This window comes from Crocodylus porosus, unplaced genomic scaffold (genome assembly GCF_001723895.1).
Source record: "Crocodylus porosus isolate Cpor-Errol unplaced genomic scaffold, CroPor_comp1, whole genome shotgun sequence".
Taxonomy (NCBI): Eukaryota; Metazoa; Chordata; order Crocodylia; family Crocodylidae; genus Crocodylus; species Crocodylus porosus.
In genome coordinates, this window is record NW_017728949.1 from 43,318,217 (window position 1) to 43,339,815 (window position 21,599).

General features: G+C 39.6%; 1 protein-coding gene across 1 annotated transcript in view; it reads left to right on the plus strand.

Moving 5' to 3' along the window:
* TLK1 (tousled like kinase 1) overlaps positions 1 to 21,599 on the plus strand; it is a 134,647-nt gene that overhangs the window by 70,834 nt on the left and 42,214 nt on the right. The window contains exons 4-6 of the mRNA XM_019554128.1: positions 9,982 to 10,057; positions 20,001 to 20,047; positions 20,683 to 20,775. Of these exons, the coding sequence (XP_019409673.1) occupies positions 9,982 to 10,057; positions 20,001 to 20,047; positions 20,683 to 20,775 (216 nt within the window). The remainder of the gene's footprint in view (positions 1 to 9,981; positions 10,058 to 20,000; positions 20,048 to 20,682; positions 20,776 to 21,599) is intronic.

Consider the following 21,599-nt stretch of genomic DNA (forward strand, 5'->3'; position numbering starts at 1 on the left):
AGAAGGCCACCAGGTTGGTCTGACAGGACCTGCCTCTAATGAATCCGTGTTGGTTGACCCTAAGCATAACCTTCCCCGCTGGCCCCTCATGGATATGTGCCAGGATAATTCTCTCAAAAAGCTTACCCAGGATCGAGGTAAGACTAACTGGCCTATAGTTTCCTGGGTCCTCCTTCCTCCCTTTAGAGTCCTAGAAATCTAACAAGGGAAGTAGAGAAATCTCTAAGAAGTAAAACACACTGTTACAGAGTAGGCCTGGATTTTCTGTTCTGATCATTCTAAAAGTTTCTCTTCTAAAACCTAGAACTCTTCAGCTTTAATACTTTGGTGTTTGCTGTGTCTGTAACAGGAAAGGGTCTGATCATGTTTCAGCAAATGGATATATAAAATTATTTGGGTCTTTCCTGATATTAAGTCATATTAGATATTAGGCCCGTTTCACGGTAGTTAATATTCAAGGCAGATAAATCAAAGTTTTATCTTGGTCTTCAACTTCCTTTTGGCGTAAGGCCTCTCGATAAACCTCTTGAAAACAGTGTCTGAACAGCAAGTCTAAAGCAACTGAGCATAAACCTAGTCACTGGCAATTCCTGGAGTAGGAGGTTAGCTCTGTCTATTTCATCTTCCATCTATCCTATAGCAGGGGCTGGCAACATTCTGCAGCAAGGGGACTTCTTTAACAGAGCTCAACTCTTTGCATGTGCTGTTTGCAGCCTAACCTTTGCAGCCACAGCCAGTCTCCACTCCACTCCACAATGCTGCCAGCACTTCTCCCCGCTGAGCAAGTGAAGGTCCCGTCCACCCCCTGCAGATGCTATTAGAGCCCACACTACCAAAATGCTGCAGAAGCCCACAAGCACCTTGGGCCAGATCTGGCCTGCAAGCTGTAGGTTACCAAGCCCTGTGCATGTAGGATTTTCTCATGTAGATTACCATTAAAGTCATCCTTGTTATGCAAGGATGGGTTTTGAAGTTTTATTAATTATGAAGGCCTCTCTTTGAGAAACTTTTGGTAGTTGCATTTGTTTAGGTGTAGGAAGGCATAGTGTTGTTCCACAGGCTCAACAAAGAAAAGTTTGAGGGAGGAGACTATAGCAATATAGACCAAAACAGTTTTAACTTTGCTTGTTACTTTCCCATTCATAGAACTATCCAAAGTTGAGCTGTATCTGCTGCTAGTAAAGTAGAAATTTCTTAAGGCCAACTCTCTGTTCCCTAGTGGTTTTTTTTTTACTCTATCCACAAGTCTGTTTCTTCAGACTTCCTATCAGAAAATACCAGTTGCCAAGATTTTCATTCAAAGTGTGTTTCATAGGTCTCTGCCACAGATTACACTTAAGACCTAATTAACCAGTTAATCAGGTCTTAAGATGTGACCTGGCCACATGTTAAAGCAATTAATTGCATCATAAAACATGGAATATGCCATAAAATTATTCCATAAAAAATGTGTAATAACTTGGCTGTTGGTTTGTATCATGCCATTAATTGAAGGCTCCCAGCAACTGGAGCTTGGTACTTGCTGGTGCAGGGGAGCCTGGGATCATGATCCTGGTCTCCTGCTCGGGCAGTAAGGTATAATGAGATCTGATGCTTGATCCTACAGTCATGCCTACTGCCATGCACATGTGGCATGGCAAAAAGCACAATTGTGAGGATCGTGCATCAGATCCCATTGCACCTTTAGCTGCATGCCTGGCAGGGACCATAGCTTGGGGGCCTAAGTGAGTTTCACAATTCTAAATAAGTTCAGACTTGATTTAGACTAGAAATTTGCTGTAAACATAGCCATCAGTAGCAAGCCACTGTTGTAACTGCACTGGCAGGACCCTTAAATTGGACAAGCAAAATGTTTGCATCACTGGAGTTTAACTTTTAGCTTTGGGAAATGCAGATTCCAGTGTTGCAAAAAGCTTTGCCTGTCTACACCAGGATTGCACTGATGTGCATGCCTAAACATGGGTGTCCTGAATTCTTAAAACTGGAATGATATTTTGTTTAAGAGAGCTGGACCTGAATTGTTTCTTCATGCTGTGGTAAGTAAAAATTATTGCTGATTAGACAGAGGGACATGAAGAAGTTCCTCTGAATATTAAAGGACAAGTGGCTTGAACTTTAAATTTTAAGAAAAAGCCTTAATCCTTGGACTTTTTAGTCCGCATTTTTGGGCACAAAGGAGAAAGATGTAACTTTTGTTTTGTTTTAATTTAAGCTAGCTAAAATTAGAAGGTGTCATAGCTATAGGTCTGATGTTTTCCGATTTTGATTGAATTCCAGAAGACAAAAATAATAATTTCTTGAGTTCTGATAATCAGATATTTGTTTTAGTCATAGTAGGTAAAAATGGAGGTGAAAACTGATACTTTGAGACTGAAAATTGATGCTTTGTTTAAACAATGTGGAGAGAGCTCCCAAGCAACAGTGACTTTCAGATGACATTTTGCTCAGCTTCCAAATACAGGTGTTGTTTCACGCAGTAGCATTAGTTTAATTTAAGGCCTGAAAGTCAAGCTCTGTTTTTTGTGGCTTGTACATAATAAGGGACTTTTCAAGATTCTGCCCATAATGGGTTGTGCAAGTTTGATTTCAGGTTTAATGCAAGGTTAAATTGGAACTTTACAGCTCTGATAATTTTCAAGACAAAATGGATTTCAGCTGATCACCTCATATTTGTATTCATTCTTCAGTGCTTAGAAAGGAATAAGTGATTATGATGCAGTTGGCAGAAGGAAACATGCAGATGCATCTCTGAATGGGATTAGATGTACTGTGTATGATGGTTCTGTTCTGAAATAATCTTATAACCATAACTTTTTACTTTGGACAGTGCTGCAGTAGTGTAGTTGGTAGCTAGCAGTTGCACTGGAAATGTGCAGCTAACGACTGGAAATTTATGCAATGGTATTGCAATTTTATGAAAGAACAATATAGTACTGTACTAGAAGTTGCCAGGAATCTACACGAGACACTGACTATGCAGTAGCCTGATACTACTGCGCAGTAGCATCACAGGGCAAGAAACCGTGATGCAACGCTACTGCACAGTAGTATTAGGCTACTGCACAGTAGCATCACAAAAAAGGTGTTCACCAGCGATACAGCATAAACAGTTTATAAAAGTACTAAATAAATGTACAGTAACCACTGTGCAGTAGTCTTATAGATGTGGCCACTGTCTAGCATTTCTATATTCCATCACCTTGGAGAATTTGAGTACCTCATGCTACTATAATCATCCTCATAACATACTTGTTAGATGGAGAAGTTGGTTATTCCCATTTTGCAGTTGGGAAACTGAGATACTAAGTCAATTACTAGGGTTACACAAAATAAGAACTGAGATTTAAACCCAAATATTCAGAGTTAATGTTCACTATATTAACTATACAACTATACTTCCTAAGTTGGAGTAATTTGTGTTTTTTTAAATACATTTGAGTATTGGATTTAAGAATATATACATGCATTGTTTAAAAAAAAAAAAAAAAAAAAGCAAAGCTGTTTGGACAGAACAGTTCACTGCATTTTTATCAGCTGCTGCAACTTTCTTCCATGTTTTCCGAAAGATAATTTTTGGTGCTATGGTTTATTTCTTGCAGCTGTGATGATTTTATAAAAGGAAAAGAAACATCTAAATGTAGGATGTTTTTACATTTTCAATGAGTAATCAGAAAAAATTGTGATATTGAATGAAGAATGTTCTTTTTTGACCCATTTTTCAAAAGGTGCTATATAATCTCTTTAAAGAGAGTTTATAGTTGCAGTGCCAAATATGGTAATGAGTTTATAGTGTTTTGCCCCTTGATATAACATCTGGTTTCATATAATCTGTAATTTTATAAGCTGGTAAATTTAAGTTCTAAATATTGCCTGCAAGGTTTAGAAACATTATGATGATGAAGTGTTGATTATAACAGAAAATTTTTCATGTGAAAAGTAATTTTTGGACTATCAAAGGTTGTTTATACCATGCATAGCACTATCAGTTGATGCTAACAAAGATCAATTGTAATACTGCAGTTTCTAAAAAGAAAAGTAAAAATGAAATTCTTGGTTAAAAGTGCCACACTCAAATAAATGCATAGCAAATGCATCCATTTCTAATAAAATATTATTAGAATATTTATGCAGTCATTCTGTGCTTTTTTCCTTAAAGTGGTAGATAAATAAACCTGGCCTTTTTCTCAGTGTTTCAGTGCAAGACATCGTCTTGTTTTTCTGGTGAATATTTTATCTTGTACTCCATACTCCGTTGAAAAAAATAAATTTTATTTTACAACTTATTCTTTTATAATTTTTCTAATTGTACTTGCATTATAACATAGCACTGTGTGTGTGTGTGTGTGTGTGTGTGTGTGTGTGTGTGTGTTTGTTTGTTTGTTTTTTGTTTGTTTTTGATAGACTTATAATTGAGATGCCTTGCAAATATAGGCTGTCTGGGTAAAAAGCAGTTGATTTTGGTTGAATTCTATTTTTGCAGACATGTTTTCAGGATTAATATCACATTTGAAGAAACATTTAAAAATGTTCAGTGTTGTATATTTAATACAAAGTAGTCAATGGTATAATTTGACTGAATATTTGTTCTTGAAAACCAAGCTTTTAAAATTTTTTTTAAAAAATATGCAAATTTTATCGTTTTCCTAGACTGTCTGCATTTAAGATAAATCCTACCTGATTTGGGTACAAATTTGCTATATATGGTTTTCAATTAAACTTAAGTGATGCTGGTGGTAGTTTTCCAATAATTTTGAATCTATTAATGTAGACTTCTATTTTCCACCATTTCTATTAGTGTGGATTTATTTCTACTCCATGTTTCAATTACAAGTGTATCCTTTAATTACAGTTTGTATTTCCTATTCTCTGTCAATAGAGAATTATTTGAAGAAAGAAGGCTCAATATGTAATCTTGATTGGTCCAGTTTGACTAGTTATGTAAATGTTTGACTCTTGTTACTTGTAGTTCTGTAGTTGCAGGAGTTCCTAATAATGTAGAACCCTCATTATAAATGTAATTTTAAAGGTAAATGAAGGTTTAATCAAATTGGAATGTGTATGTATTCCGAGGAAGGTACTGTTGCTTTATATTATAGTAGGCTGTGGCTGTAAATATGAGTTGTAGAAAGAGCAAGATTTAGAAGAAAAATAATGGGAAAAGTATAAACTCATTCATTATATATGTGACAAAAATAATAATTAAACATCTCATAGACATTTAAGTTTATCAAAGGGAAAGAATGATTAAGCCACAAATGAAAAAATTTTGATTTCCCCTCCCTGTCCAACATGCACATATGCCAAATGTTTTTTTTAATCTACCACTATCATAAAAATGCAACATGAACTGCCTGCCTAAATATTTTATTGAAATTTGATAAGAAACTGATATATTTGCTACATATTCATTTTAGTATGGCATTGTAACCAAGAGTTTTTTACCTTCTTTATTCCTTAGTTTTTTTCTATGTACAGTTATGACTCATTCTGCAAGTAAATATTTAAATTGGACTTGTCTTTCTGTCTTTACCCAAATTTTTGTAAAGGAAATTGAGTCCTTTCAGAATGATGATGTTATAAATATACAAGTTTATTAAGGATAATATTGAAACCAAAGTTATAAACTATAAAATTCAAGTAGAAGCAAGGGGAAACCACATAGAACAGTAGTGGTAAACCAGGGTAGGTTCATAGTTGGTAGGGTCAGAAGGGACCTAAGCAGATCATCTAATCTGACCCCCTGCATGAGGTCAAATGACCTCAGCTGGGTGGCTGTCTAGCCTCGTTTTGAAGACCGTCAGTGTAGGGGCAAGCACCACTTCTCTTGGAAGTTGGTTCCAGCTCTTAGCCACCCTGACAATGAAGTAGTGCCTCCTGGTATAAAATATACAAATGAGTGTGTTTTTTTTTTTTTTTTCCATCCAGCATACTATATGTTAATAATTTTGGAATCTGACTTTGGAAGACCTTTTTAAAAATCCTTGTTTTGCCCATAAATTTAAGGCATTTTAATATGCCAGTATTTTTATAACTCTTGCTGAAGTATATATCTAAAGAAAACTAATCTTTTTTGACAAATAGTTAGGACCACCAGGAAAACATTCAATGAATCCAGAGGCTTTCAAACTTTTTTATAGTTATTACAGTTCTATTAGAAAGGGACAATTTGCTGGCTGAATTCTGAAAAAATTACTATATTTGTAATTATTTGAATTAAATATATACACTCTGTATTATTATATGAAATTGTATCTACCGACTGAAAATTCTCTCACAATCTCAGGAATCTCACAAAAATCCTAGTACTGTATACGAGGTCAAACTAAAAAACTGAAGGAATGAAACTGGTTTAAATAAAATGGAATATTTAACTAGAAATTTTTGGTGTCTTTATTTTTTTTTAAACGGAAAAGTTACTTTTACAGAGACTTATAAATGAGAAGACAATTGAAAGTCATTCTGCAAATGGCAACGTTACTTTTTTGACGCATTTTAAATTATTATGTAGGTTCTTGCAACAGTTCCAGATGTAACTTTAAAAATGTGTAGATTTAGGTAGAATATGAGCTTAGTCAAGAGACTGAAGTTTGCAAATAAAATTGAAAATAATGAAGACTATGAAGAAAAATCACCTTCTCATCAGTGCTTGGCTAAATCTTGGCAGTCCGTAACTTAGTTTATCTGCTCTGTTAACACAAAGTTAACTGTTTATACTGAATAAAATTGCACATTCCATTAGTCAACAAGCATGATTAAAAGTGGCATTTGTAAGCATGGTGCTGTGCTTGCAAACAAACTTTTTATATCAAAACTGTGGAGCCATAACCAGTGTACCTTACTATTGCAGGAGTGCTGAGCTGTCCCTCAGCGGTCTGTGTTACCCAAATATAGTGAAAGATTAATTTTAGCAGGTAGTGCTAAGAGGTTATTTCTGTGTATATCTGCATAGATTCAAGATTTTTAAAAAATGCAATAAATAAGGAAATTAAGTAGATATTGAGTCTTTATATGTCTTCTTTGTAGCCCTTAAGAAATGGCAATTTCCAATAGTTTTGTAGCTTTAAGTAGTCCATTTTGAAAAAAATTCATGATTTTAGTATTTGCACCAAAGGTTTTTCTCAAATTAAATTTAGTTGAAAAAATGTACACAGTAGGTATAGAATTGGAGTATATTTAGAATCCTTTAGATCATGAATTTGAATTTTAGTGAAATGTACTGTATTTTAAAAAAATTTTCAAACAAGCACTGGGTGACAAAGTCGGTGGATGAGTATAAGAGAATGAATGCAGCCTCAGCCCACTGGGCTCGGACTTGGCACAGTGTTTGGGACCCAAAGCTTGTTATCTGATGTATAGGTGTTACACAAAGCTAGTTTAATGTGTTCTGTGGCTAAGTACACACGTTCAAAAACTGATTTGTGCCTGGAGGGGGAGGAGGAAGCAGATGTGTCAGGCTTTTGGGGGGGGGGGCTCAGGAGCATGGCCAGATCCTGACCTGGCATAGCTCCCTAAGGTGAAGGAGGCAAGGAGGGTACTTATTCCCCTTTCCCTGTGGGACCCCCCAGCCAGGGTCTTCCTGGCCAGGGTGGAGCAGCCCATCAGGCATTCCCTGCCCTTGCCGCTCAAGTGCCAGGGGTGTGTGGCCAACCCTGTCAGGAGCCTGAAGCTAACGGGGAGGGAGGGGGATTTCATTCCGCCCTTGGTCCTCCAGCCCCACTGAAATGAACCCCGGCTGAGTCTGCCTGGTTGGGGCACAGCAGCCCATAAGCCCCCATCCCCTGCTGCTCTGGTGGCAGCGTTTGGGGGATGGCCAGATGCCAGCCCCCATGGCAAAGGGGACAGGAAGGTGTTTATTCCCCCCTCCGTCTGGTCCTGCTTGGGAACTGCAGCCAGGGTCTGCCAGCCCTAGCCCCCGCCACTTGCACCCAGCCGGGCAAACCCTGGCTGGGGTTCCCTGGGGGGAGAGGGGAGGGAGGGGGGAATAAGCCCCCTCCCTGCCTCTTTCGCCTCAGGGAGCCATACTGGCTGGTGTCTGGCTACACTCCCGCCCCTGCCACTGGAGCAGAGATGAGGGAGAGACCCTGACCCTGAGAGTAGCAGCCCCTGTCATGGTTTCCTAGGGGTGGGGGTAGGCTGCAGGTGAGACTGGGCAGAGCATAGCTGCCACAGCCTGCACAGGGCTAGTGGTGACAGCAGCAGTAGAGGAGACTGGGGGGCTATGGCCACCCCAAAATTCAGCTTGGCTCCTATAGCCATCCCTCCAACCCCCACTGGTGCCACTCGCCCTGTGCAAGATGCAGCAGCTCTGCCCACCCCACTTCCACCTACAGCACAGCCCTCCCACTAGGAAGAGGTCTGTGCTCCCCAGGACCCCATGACACAGGCTGCTGCCCCGTCAGGTTCTCTCCCCGCTTGCTGCTCCAGTGGCAGTGGTGGGGTGTGGCGAGACACTGGCCAGCATGGCTCCCTGAGGCAAAGGGGGCAGGGAGGGAATTTATTCCCTCTTCCCTCCCCTTTCCCCCAGGGAACCCCAGCTGGGGTCTGCCTGGCCGGGTGCAAGCAGCAGCTGCAGCTGCTGGAGCTGTCAGACCCCAGCTACAGTCCCCCAGTGAGAGAAGGTTTGGAGGGGGGAATAAACCTCCTCCCTGCCGCTTCTGCCATGCTGGCTGGCATCTGGCCATGCCTCCGCCCCTGCTGCTGGAGCTGCAAGGGTAGGTGTGGCCTTGAAAGGGGAGGGTGGGGGGGGGATTAAATCTCCTTCCCTCCCCCTCATTTGCTTCTGACTGCCACTGGGGCTGGCCACACCTCCTGCCACTTAAGCAGACCCCAGCTGGGGTTCTGGGAAGGAAGGGGGAATAAGTCTGCCACCACTCCTGGAGTCAGACAGCTGATACAGTTTTGTGTTGTGGGATTAGCATGGTGCAAATCCTGGGACTGAGGGAAAGCAAATATAACTTACAAGGATTTTTTGTGGGCTGTATCTTTTAATGGACGAACTGCTTGGCTGGGATAAAATTAGGCAAGGTTTTGAAAGCAAGGCATTCTTCATCGGGTCAGCTTCAGCAGGACCTGCCTTGCATTTCAGAAGCTTGTGTAACTTTATACCAACTACATAGTTGGTCCAATAAAAGATAGCACCAACAAAAGTCCTTGCTCCCTGCTCACACAATTTCCGGACCATCACAGCTATGTCACTCTCACATTTGAAGATGAGTCCCCCTTTCTTAATTATGCTATATGCACTCTAACTTTGGGGCTCATGGTTCACATTTAAAACTTTAATGCTTTACCTAGTCTATTCCAGGGTGTTTACTTCTAACCTGTTTATAATGTTTTCTCTGATTCTTAATGGGAGATTCATGACAAGGAAATCCATTGCAAGTGGTAGGTAGTCAAAATTGGAGTAGTTAACTTTATGAGCTATAGTCAAGGTATAAACTGTGTAACATCTACATTCTTGGACTGCTGGTGTAGATATGAAAATAAACAGCGTTTCTTTCTCCTCACTGATGCTGATATTCCAACTTATACTGAATTGTTCAGTATTTGTATTACAGTAATGCCTAGAATCTTTAGTCAGGGATTAGTGTTTCATTATGATGGGCAATCTGTAAAGGCCTTGACACACATGCCAGTTACCCTGTGACTGTGGTTAGTATTTATATTACTCATTCAAATGGACAAGGGGGATGCTGATTAGATGAAAAAGATACCTTTCTGTTGGGTTGTTTTTGGGGTATTTTACAGGCATTTTACAGGCATTTTAAGGAAGTAAAATAAAACTCTTCTTTCAGATCATCAATATCTGATTGACCAAATATCATATTGTTGCTTTTTCCAGTTAAAATCTAAAATGAAATCCCTACTGAATTGTGAAGTTAATTTATGAACAAGGATTTCTATTTACTGTACACAAAAATATAAATAACTACTGCTGTATGTCATTTTTTTGCTTTTAAAGACTTATTTTGTTTTTTGTAGACTCCGGAGAAGAAACAGTCAGAACCTTCCAGAGGAAGAAAGAGAAAGGCAGAGAATCAGAGTGAAAGCAGTCAAGGTAAACCCAAATCTTCTGAATAGTATCAAATGAGATGGATATTGCATTCATTTAGTCAAATGACAGATGCATTAATACAAGACCTGGCAAGTAGATTTTCAGTCTGGACTGGTAATTTCATCTGAGAAATGTCCAGGGTTGCATTTAGTTCTTACAGGGATTTCATTCTACCTATTTGTTCAGAATGCTATCAGTTTTCATTTAGAGTGTCTCTGTAGGTAGTTTTTCTTTCAGGAGATAGGGAGAAAAAATTGTTTTTAAAGTTCAATTGCTTACTCTGCAGAAGAATATTCATAATCATCTGAAATGACATTCTCCCCCTCCCACACAAATAAACCTTCTTTGGAAGAGGATTAGAGGATTTGGGGAATCAGTAGATTGAAATAGATTACTTGTATTCTAGATTACATATGTGAATCCCACCAAAATTCATTATTACACAGTATGTCTTTGGCCTTTCTGGAAGCTTTGGTCTCATTCCTCTTCCAACTCAGCAAGCATATATTTGTCTCCCAGGACACCATTATAATTGGCATAATTTATTAATACCCTTTTGGACCCAAAGGAGGGTTCACTGAACTACAGTCTCTTGCTTTGAGGTCTCTCTGGGTAAACATCCAGTGCTAGGAAGAAAGGGAGGGCTAAGGGAAAAAGAGGACTGAATTAGCATTTAGGGTTTCTGTTTTAATTTCAGTAACTGCAAGTGCATAAGCCAGAATCTGTAAACTTCATTTTCTTGTCTTGGTTATTTGCGGAGTTAACTTATGTGCATATGTTGGGGGGAGGTGTGGAGTGTTTTTGCAGTTTTTTTGTTGTCTCTGAATTGATACTTCGATATTTTACCATGTACTGGATAGACTTGTTATCAAGGCAGTTCAGTTCAAACTACACAGAATTAGTCCTGATTATCAAGGGTTTTTTTGTTAACATACTGTGGCAGTGCAGCTGCTAGCTGCTGATTTCCTCACCAAGCATACTTACAAGGCTACCAGACTTAACTGACTGGTGTAGAAGTTGAACCCTGTAGAGTTGCAGTCCAGAGACAATCAGGAAACCTATTCTGGTACATGAAGGAATAGAATGTCAATTGATTAAAGGAAAGTAGGGCTAACTGAAAGCCTTTAAAATAAATAAACAAATTAAAGACGAGAAGAAGAAGAAGTGTTCGACAAATATTACTTGTACCAGTAAATGACCACAAGAGGAGGATGGTGCCCTTCAATATTGGAGTCTTTGTAGAGAGGCAAGGAGAGAAGAGCAATTAAAGGTAGAAAATTCCTTCAAATGGAAATTTGACCTGCCATAGATAAACAAGAGTAGTTTGTATTTTGGAATGGAGAGATCAATAATTTGAGAATGTTTATGTTAAAATGCTTCTAATGTACTTGAAACCATATTGATTAGATACAGTTATGACACCTTGAGTCTCTGGAACTGGTTTCTGAACACGAAACACCCCCCCCCAGTAACAGCTTAACAACATCCAAATTTAAGTTTTTAGGTTTTCTTTGCAGGAGGTAGTGATGGTATTAACATGGAGAGCTGCATTTCTTGTACTACTTTGCCATGTTAATGTTGTCAGTAGTTAAAAAACCTGAAACCTGGAATAGGATGGGTAAGGAAGTAAGTGGCTTGCATTTTAAAGCAATCTGTTTTTAAAAATTCTCTTTTTACACTGAAGTTATTCCAGGAAAAATTTAGTATCTGTTGTAAATACTAATTTCTGCCCTAGCTTTTTGTCTATCACAGTCTTTCAGTGATATAGAGTAGGGATGTGAAATATGACCCTTTGGCTAGATCTAGCTTACAGAGATGTTCTCCCTGGCCAGTTAGTCTGTTGGGCGGCTTCTGGAAGTTAGGGGCGTGGCCTGCCACAGAATTCAGGGCCCCTTGGCCCCACTGGCCATGGCCACTGGTAGTGAGCTTGGCTTGCCATCATTGTCCCAGGCCCTTCCACCAGAGTCACTGCCTCCAGACCTGTCACCGCAGTCAGACCCTTCACTCCTGCTGGACCTGCCACAGTGGTAGCAGCAGCTGCCTCCTACCCTAGGCTGAATTCAGCTAGCAAGGAGCCCTGCAGTCTGGATTCAGTTTGAGGTCCCCCAGCTGAGTTTGAAGCTCCTGTATATAGCGAATAATTCAGATAGACTTCGCCTGCCAATAATACTAGCATAAAAAAGCCAGTGCCTTAAACAGCCTGACTAAAAATCCCTCTCTTTCTTAAATTATTCCTCTCTCATTGTCTTAACTTGTAGTTGTTTTGCAAAGCCCATGTTGATGAAAAAATAATTTGGGAAAGTCTCCCACTGTTGTTCTTCTAGTACTCCCGGCATTTTTGTCAGGCATAGGATTGATCAGTGGTAGCAAAAGTGAAAAATTTAGAAATTTTGTAGCATGAACAACATAATAGCAAAAATCCCACAAAAACCTTTTATACCAGTGGCACTAGAAGAACCAGATAATCTCCACTTCAGACTCCTGAAAGAACTGTTGTTCACAATCACAGGTTTGGTAGCAAATATATTTTATCAAATTGGGATGGTACTTTATAAGTGGAGCAGAGCAAAGATAGGTATTTCATTTAAGGAAGTGATCTGAGCAACTACAGGCCCATTAGGCATACCTCAGTAGTATATAGGTATATAGTCAGGTAGATATCGGAGAGGGAACTGTGGAGAGGTCATGGCATGGATATACTGTAGTGAAAAGTACAAAAACGCCATTTGCACAAATTTGTTTCATGATGAAATTTTAGGGATTGTTTACACTGGTCCTCCCACCAGTGGCCCTGGTGAGACCTCAGCTGGAGTACTGCGTCCAGTATTGAGCCGCCCCCTCCCTCCCCCCCAACTTCAGGAAGGATGTGGAGAAGCTTGAGAGAGTCCAGAGGAGAGCCACTCATATGTTCAAAGGCTTAGAGGGTGGGCTGTACAAGGAAAAGCTGAGGGACTTGAGACTGTTCAGTCTGGAGAAGAGAAGGCTCAGGAGGCACTTGATGGCAGCCTACAGTTGCATAAGAGGGGTGCACCAGGACCTGGGAGAATAGCTGTTCACCAGAGCTCCCCAAGGGATAACAAGGGCATAAGAAAAAAATTCTTTATGGTGCAAGTGTCCAGGGTCTGGAACAAACTCCCCTACTCTGGACTCTCAAAAAAACAGGTGGATATGTTTCTTGCTAGGGTCACTTGATCCCAGCTGACTTCCTGCTTATGGTGTGGGGGCTGGACTCAATGATCTCATGAGGTACCTTCCAGCCACTAATGTCTGTGAAATCTATGAAAAAAAGGGGAGGGGTGTCATCATCGGGGAAAATAGTGCTGTTGGGGAAGTATTGGGAGTTTTTTGAAGGGGGCACATCACACAGTCCATTCACTGCCTCTTGCTACATGTTTAGTTCCTGCAGCAGTCACTGCAGTGTGGCCCAGGAACTCGACTGCCTGTCAGTGCTCCTCTCTTTGCTCCCCGCCACCCCTAACATGATTTCTAAATCAAAGCCAGGTACTTGCTCTTCTGTCACCTATTACAGTTCTCTCAGTTGTACTAACAACATTTTGGGGAGTAGGGATGGGACTGCTTGCTGGTGCCCAGATGGCATTTTTTCATTTGCAGTCCTCTTCAGTTCAAGAACATGGAGACGGGATGATGGGGGAACCATAGAAAGGGCTGAGTAGCTGTTTAAATGTTATTCATGCAGAGCTAGCCTCTTCATGAGGTCACAGACATATGAGTACTGAAGGAGGAGGAGGCATGTTCATGCCAACTGCCACTCTTCAAGGAAACTGACTAAGAATGGGTTAATAAAGATGCAATACTGTGGAACTGATGCAGTTCCTGTTCTGGATTGAATGTGTTCAACTATTTAGTTGTCAAGAAAACAGGCTCGTATATTTAAACAGGCTTCTATGTACAGTCTCCTATATTTAATGATTCCAAGCTTTATAGACAAGATGATACCTGAATGTTGATGCAAAAAACTGACCAACCTCCTGCAAGAACAATGAAAGCAACCATTTAAATTAAGATTATCCTATGAATTACCCAGCAAATGCTCTTTCAGCAAGATTCGTCTGCAGTCATAATATTGAACACACAATGCAAATTGTCCAAGAAAAGTTTAAATGAATTGCTTCGTCTGGCAGTATTTAAAGATGGGTGGACAACTGTACAAAGCCAAGGGTTCATAAACTTTATGATAAAACACCTCAACCAGTTTTTTACAAGAACATTGAATCAGGAGAAACTTCAGGGCAAATGAGTAGTGAAATATAGACGTACTAGAGAAGATTGGAAAATGGGGAAGTATTTGCTTCAGTGACTGACAGTAAAATGAAAGCAGGATGGGACATCATAATGGAAAATGTCTACGTTTTACTACACTAAAGCATGTCTCTGAAGGCCTAAACCTGACTCTTAATGATTCCCTGAAGTTGGGCATGCTGGGAAAGTCCTATAAAAGCTCAAAATAAGTTTATAAAACATGCAAAAACTACATCTGTTGTAGCTGCGGTCTTTAAGAAGAAAAACCTAGGAAGGATAGAAAAGTTAAGCGGAAACTTTCTAGAAAAGTAAGACTGGGAAATGTGATGTCACTTTAAAATGCATTTAGAAAAAGAAAGCAGGTCATCGAGAAACGGTGATAAATGAAGATGTTAATATAATTAAAAGTGAATGACACTTTTTGACGAGAAATGTTTTCTGGGTTCATCTGCAGAACTCTCATAAAGTTCTACAAAATGTTGCTTCTGAGAGTCTTACTACATTGGAATCGGACACAACACTGATGTCAGACATTCCTCAATTTATGACCAAGGCAGTCAACTTTTTGAGAATCAAAGAGCATCTCCACTCAAAAATCAGGAAGAAGTAAGACTGACTTTATTCATAGATGGGAAGAATTCTGCAGCCAGCCAACATGCTAATTCAGATTTAGTGAATCCAGGGTTCAAAGGTGGTATTGTTAGTAATGGATAGGATTGTTACAGCATTTGACTGGATTACTAAACAAACCCCACATTTAGGGCTAGATGTTGGAAAAGTACTTTCAAATGTTGCTTAATTCCAGACCTTCTGGTATTTGGTTCAGGAGTTCAGTTTGGAAATCTGCCAACTCTTGTGTTTCTGTAACTTGTTGGCAAGGACTTTTTTACAGTACAACCTCTGACTTTTTTACAGTACAACATCTGACTCCACATCTATTTCAGAATCTTCTATCTTCAGTTTCTGAAAGAAACTGGTCAGTGCTTGGAAATACATATGTAACAATCCCTACAAAGGCTAATGTAAAAGAGTGAAAAAGCCTGTTTTAGTTTATGCTATTCATTCTGGTGAGAAGTCATAAGGAAAAACTTTAGTTATTAACATATTTTTCGAAATGCTAACACAACTTAACTGTTTGTCATTCTGATTTATAGGATAGATAGTTTGCTGCTAATTATGACAACTATGTATGATGATAACACCGTTAAAAAGCTAGGTGTTTAAAGTTAAGATATTTATGCAAATGTACTCTTTTATCTTTTTTTTATACTGTGTTGTGTTAACCATATCATAATGACTATGCATAGGGAAGTGTCATTTGCTGAATGTTGTCTTTAGAAACATAAGTTTGTTCTGTCTTTATAATATAGGTTGCTGACGCTCGTGATCAAACCCCAAACCCAGCACTTTACCGGAAGAGGAAACGCTTTAGTTTGACCCAGCTCACCAGCATCTGTATGGATTGGACACTTCAGCTGGGCTTTTTGGCACTTTTTTTTTTTTCTAAAGCTGATTCAAGTAGCTATTAAATAAAAGCACCAAAAAGCCCTGGTGAGGCACATAATCTGTACAGGCATTGGGTGAGGTGGGTCAAAGTAATGTGTTGCTTCTTTTGGACACGTGCTGCACTTGGTGCGGGGGCACACAGATGAAAGTAAAGCAATGGTGATTTCCCACATTCCTCCTCCCCCCACATCTGTAAGCAGCCATAGTTTTTATTTAGGATATTTTTTTCTGGTCTTCTGTATGCATTAGAAGCCAAGGGACAACCCTCATTCTGCTCTCCTTTTTGGGTGATTTCTTCAAAACTTTTTAGCTGATGACAGATAAGATGGGATTTTACGTGGAAGGGTCTCTCCTCCTTTCATGCATGTAAATGTTCTTCTTAACTTCCCCCCTGCCCTGTTCCTCTTACAAGCTGAATCTGGAGGGGAGGGGTGGAGATGGAGAAAGGTATGAAATGCTGCAATTGTTTAAAACGGTTTTTGCTCAAACCATGACGAATAGGGTGTAGATAAATTTAAGGGAAGGGAAATTTAACCAAAGAACCAGTCAAAGAACACGCAAGAATTTACTAAACCACTTGATTAAGTGTGCCTGCTTAATTAGGATTATTTCACAATTATGGATTCAGTATGATCCAAAAACTCTAAGCTTTAGTCAATGGCAGAATAAGTCAATTTAAGTTGGGTTCAGTTAATGTGTTGGGCTGGTCACCACAAGGTCTCAACATGTTTGTTACATTACAACTGAGATGAATATGTCATGCTGTTGGGTGCAGTGCAGATAGGAACAGATTAGTTTAAAGTAAGTTTTTCTCTGATTCCTCCTTCTATTCATAGTTTTAATTTTCCTGGTTTCTTATGACTTCTAAGGAAACCATTTTGCTCCTAATATATAATATAAATTAGTTATATGCATTTAAAAGAATTAATGATGGGAGGGGAGGGAATATCATTCAGGATACTGCTTGGTTCTGGTTGTAACAACTTAGTAAGTGTTTATAATCAGGCATCTGTCTACCATAGTGTGGTGATTAACGTGGGTTCTGTAGTAGTTGCAGAACAGATGCACCTTTGTAGTAGCATTTATTGTAAATTTAAGGAACAAAAAAGCATATAAAAGGGTCATGCTTTAGACATCTTGTGTATAGTCTGTTGCAAAAACAAATCCATGTGTATCTTCCCAAAGTTTTTTTTTCTGTAGCTTGGTTCCTCAATGACAGCAATTAGTTATCTTCTGGTGCCTAGCAGTGAGGACCGTGGAAGACCAAAAGATAAGCATGTTTCAGGCACTTTTTCCAGTGTCTTCCTTTCATTGATGAAAGTAGCAACTTCTTGTAGTGAAGGACTGGTTTTAGGGCTCAAGTTCAGGCACTTTATTATGTTGGGAGATGGTAAAGAGAATTCTAACTGACAGCCTCTTGGCAGAGGAAAATATAACCTGATATTTGCCATGTCATAGAATCATAGAGAAGTAGAGCTGGAAGGGACCTCCAGAGGTCATCTAGTCCAACCCCCTGCTTAAGACAGGATCATCCCTATCCAAACCATTCTATAAAATCCATAATCTAAACTCTGCATAAAACTACCATCAACCCTGATAGGCAGACATAACACCCTCGCCTGCCATAGGTAAAGCAGGAACACCTCCAGTGATGGAGAGCGTATCATTTTCCTAGGCAGTCTATTCCACTGCCACACTGTTCTAACAGTGAAGTAGTTTTCTGATATCCAGTCTAAATGTACTTTGCTGCAACTTCAAGCTGTTGGTCCACATCCTCCTCTGCAGCAGGAGAAAAAAGATGCTTTCCCTGTTCTTGGCACCCCTTCAGGTACTTGAAGACTGCTATCATGTCCCTTCTTAAGCAACTTTTCTGGAAGTTGAACATGCCTAGCTCCTTCAGCCTCCCCTCATATAACTTGCTTTCCAAGTTCTTTAATATCTTTCCCCACCTCTGTACCCTCTTACTTCTCCACATCCTTTTTAAAATAAGGAGCCCAGAACTGCACACAGTATTTCAGATGAGACCTAACCAGTGCTGAGTAGAGACACTGTCACCTCCAGTGTCTTGCACCTAATGTTACTATTGTTGCAGACCAAAACCACGTTTGCCTTTGTGTGACTGCAGACTTGTGCTGAGTCTGTGATCTACCAAGACTCCCAGATCCTTTTCTGTAGTGCTGTCATCCAGCTAGGTGTCACCTCTTTTATATTAATGTTTTTAATGATTTTTTCCCTGAGGTGTAGCAGCTTGTATTTGTCCACACTGAACTTCATCCTGTTAGCTCTAGCCCAGCTTTCCAATCTGTTGAACCTCCTGAGTTGTGCTCACATCCTCCAGCATTCACAGTCGTTCCCAGCTTCATGCTGTCTGCAGACTTGCTCAAGAAGCTTTCTGTGCCAGCATCCAAATCGTTAATAAACACGTTGATCAGCACCAGGCCCAGGAGAGAGCCTGTGGGATTCCCCCCAAAACCTCCTGCCATTCTGCTATAGACCCATTAATAATTACTCTTTGCTTTTAGATATTGAGCCAGTCATTTCTTCACCAGTAGTTTTATACAACCCACATTTCTCCAATTTGTTTATGAGAAGGTCACATGAGACATTGTCAAAAGCTTTGCTGCAGTCCAGATGCACTGTATCCACGGTATTCTCTTCATCCACCCAAGTAGTTACTTTGTCAAAGAAGGAGATTATTTTATTGACATTTGGTTTTTCATAATAAATCCATGCTGGCTCCTTGTGATCCACCAGGTGCTTGCAAATGTCCTTAGGATATGGTCCAATAACTTCCCAGGTATTGAGGTGTGAGGCTAACTGGTCTGTAGTTCCCTGGGTCCTCCTTTTTTGCTCCCCTCCACCCCTTTTTTTAAAGAAGGGCTTCTGTTCTGATCAGAGCTTTCCCACTAGAACGATCTAAAATGTCCAGAACAGTAGAGGAAAAGAGCTATGAGGCTTCTTCCAAGTTTCTTCTCTTACCCATCACTGCCATAGCTTCCATTGCAGGTTAAAAAAAAATAGTGAGGCATGTCTTAGGGCTTATTTAGCCCCATGTCTTAAAGTGTCTTTGGAGAAGTCCATGATGCTCTCTGCTTTGGTGCATCTTAACGTACTTTCTTTAAGAGTGTTCTTTTGTAGCAATCAACAGCTTGGGACAGAATTTTTAGCATTTGTTTGCAATTAATACTACTTTTCTCCCTAAGGAGAACTTTATAATTTGTACTTTTCTCTGCTTCCTTATTAAAGTAGATTAATCTATTCACCTTTATAAGGAGAGTTTCCTCCCCAGCTTCTGTTCTCTTACCAAGGTGGAAAAGAGATCCTCTGGTACTTGTGTGTATGTATGACGGTGAACTATGTGCCTGCTCCAGACACAGTCTCCCTTCATAGCCTGTGGTTTTCTGCAATTATTATTTAACGTACCTTTTTTGCATGGACGACAGCACATCCAGACTCATGACCCCACTTCTGGTATGGGCTTGAGTGCCATAATTTGAATTTCACTGTGGCTTGCAAATGTACGGTGACTTAAAAGGGAGAAAGCAATACCATCTGTTCAGTTAAATGATATTCCTTCTTCCCCTCTGTTCAGACCCTTACTCCTTTTTTTTTTCTTTTTCCCATGTCATAGCCCCCTGAGGGTTGGTGGCTAATTATTTTTCCTTTTGTTCTGAGGTTGGTAGTGCTCATGTTTATCATTCTCATTGCTTTTACCCACTCAGGCAGATTCATAATCTGATCTCTCTCCCAAAATTCCTCTCAGAAGGAACATAGTATAGGCTAACTAGTTTATTTGACTTGCTGTGGAATTGTTGACTAGGGAATCTGGAGAGAGGGAGGCTCTTGGAACCAAATTTCAGGCCTGTCAGCATCAGATGCACTGATAGTCTAAAAAGGGGATGGACTTTTGTTGCAAAGGTACTGGACTGGGAGCCAGGAGAACTGATTATATTTCTGACTTCTTTGCTTGATGCTTTTTACATGCATTGAATAGTAGGTCAGAACCTCTGTGCCTAGTTACACATTTGTTTATTTTTAAAAGGATTAATCATATTTAATTGCCTAATAGAGATTATGTATATTACTCAGTTGTGTGTTAATTACAACACTGCATGTTGTCATTTAATCTCTCTCTCTCTCTCTCTCTCTCTCTCTCTCTCTTTCCCTTTCTAAATTTCAGGAAAAAATATTGGGGGACGTGGTCACAAAATTAGTGACTATTTTGAAGTAAGTTTTGTGCTTTATTTCTGTAATGTTGCAAACAACAGTGGACAATACCGTATTAAGTTAATAAACCTGCAAACATAAATGTAAGAATGCTAACTATAAAGGCTGAAGACTATTTGTATTCAGTAACCTTCCTTTATTTATGTCAAACATTCAAGTCTTGACAATACTGTGTGCTTGCAAGTTTTTAATGTGTATGATGTTTACTAGAATGGATGGGGATTTGGTCTTTGAGGGAATATTTATGATCATCTATAAAATAATACAAAATTCTATTTATGAGATCTAAAAATAACAGTGGGATGTTCTCTTGACTTTGCTGGAGTCAAAACAGGGAAGGAATGGATAGTTTAAAATGTTTAGTTTTCTTGTGCACTTGAAAAGATGCTTTGAAAAAACCTTCAGTTATAAATAAGGTGTATATGTAGAATAGTTTTCCTACACTTGCTCCTAACTTCTTATATTTAGTAATATAAATAAGCAACACATTTTATTACCTTCTCTAAAAGTCCATTATTTTCGACCTACACAGTTTAAGTTACAAGTGTTATATTTGTCTAAATTATATTATTTGTTAAGTATGTTTATATACTTGGATAAGGATATGCACTAACTCTACCGTATTTCTTTCTCAGTACCAAGGAGGGAATGGCTCCAGTCCAGTAAGAGGCATACCTCCTGCAATCCGTTCTCCTCAGAATTCACATTCACATTCCGCCCCCTCTTCTGTAAGTTTGACCTCTACAAATCTCTTGTTTTCAGCATGCAGTTCAAAAGTTCTCATTTACTAGAAGTAACCTACATTGATAAGTGCCTGCTAATAAATCTTTCCCACTATATAGTGGACTTTTCAAGAACTTTGTGGACAAAATCTGTTCTTTTTAACAAAAGAAAACATTTATTAAGTTCAAATTTTAGCAAGTATGTTCCAAAAATTTTAGTTTTAAAAATTAGTATTATTGTTCTGAAATGCCACTCTTAGCCTAAGTACAGACATTTGGGGAGGTTAAATCAGGTTCAGAATGGCTTCCTGATTTAAACTTAGCTCATCTCAGTGCCAACCTTACACTTACAGATCCAGTCTCAGTGACTGGCAATCAGTCTAAACCTGCAACTGTACACAAACCAGTCTAAAAATTGCAGAACCTGGTTTAAGATGAACCTAGTTTCATAGTTAGTAGGTTCGGTAGGGACCTGAGCAGATCATCAAGTCCAACCTCCTGCCATGGGCAGGAAAGAGTACTGGGGTCAAACAACCCCGGCTAGGTGATTATCTAGCCTCCTTTTGAAGACCCCCAGGGTAAGAGCAAGCATGATTTCCCTTGGAAGTTGGTTCCAGGTTCTAGCTGCCCTGACTGTGAATTAGTGCCTCCTGCTGTCTAGCCTGAATCTGCTCTGTTAACTTATGGGCGTTATTCCTTGTCACTCCCGGTAGTGCTCGGGGGAACAGGGACTCTCCCATTGCCTGCTGGTCTTCCTTGGACAGTTTATGATGGCCACCAGATCCCCTCTCAGCCTTCTCTTGTGGGGGCTGAACAGGTTCAGGACCCAT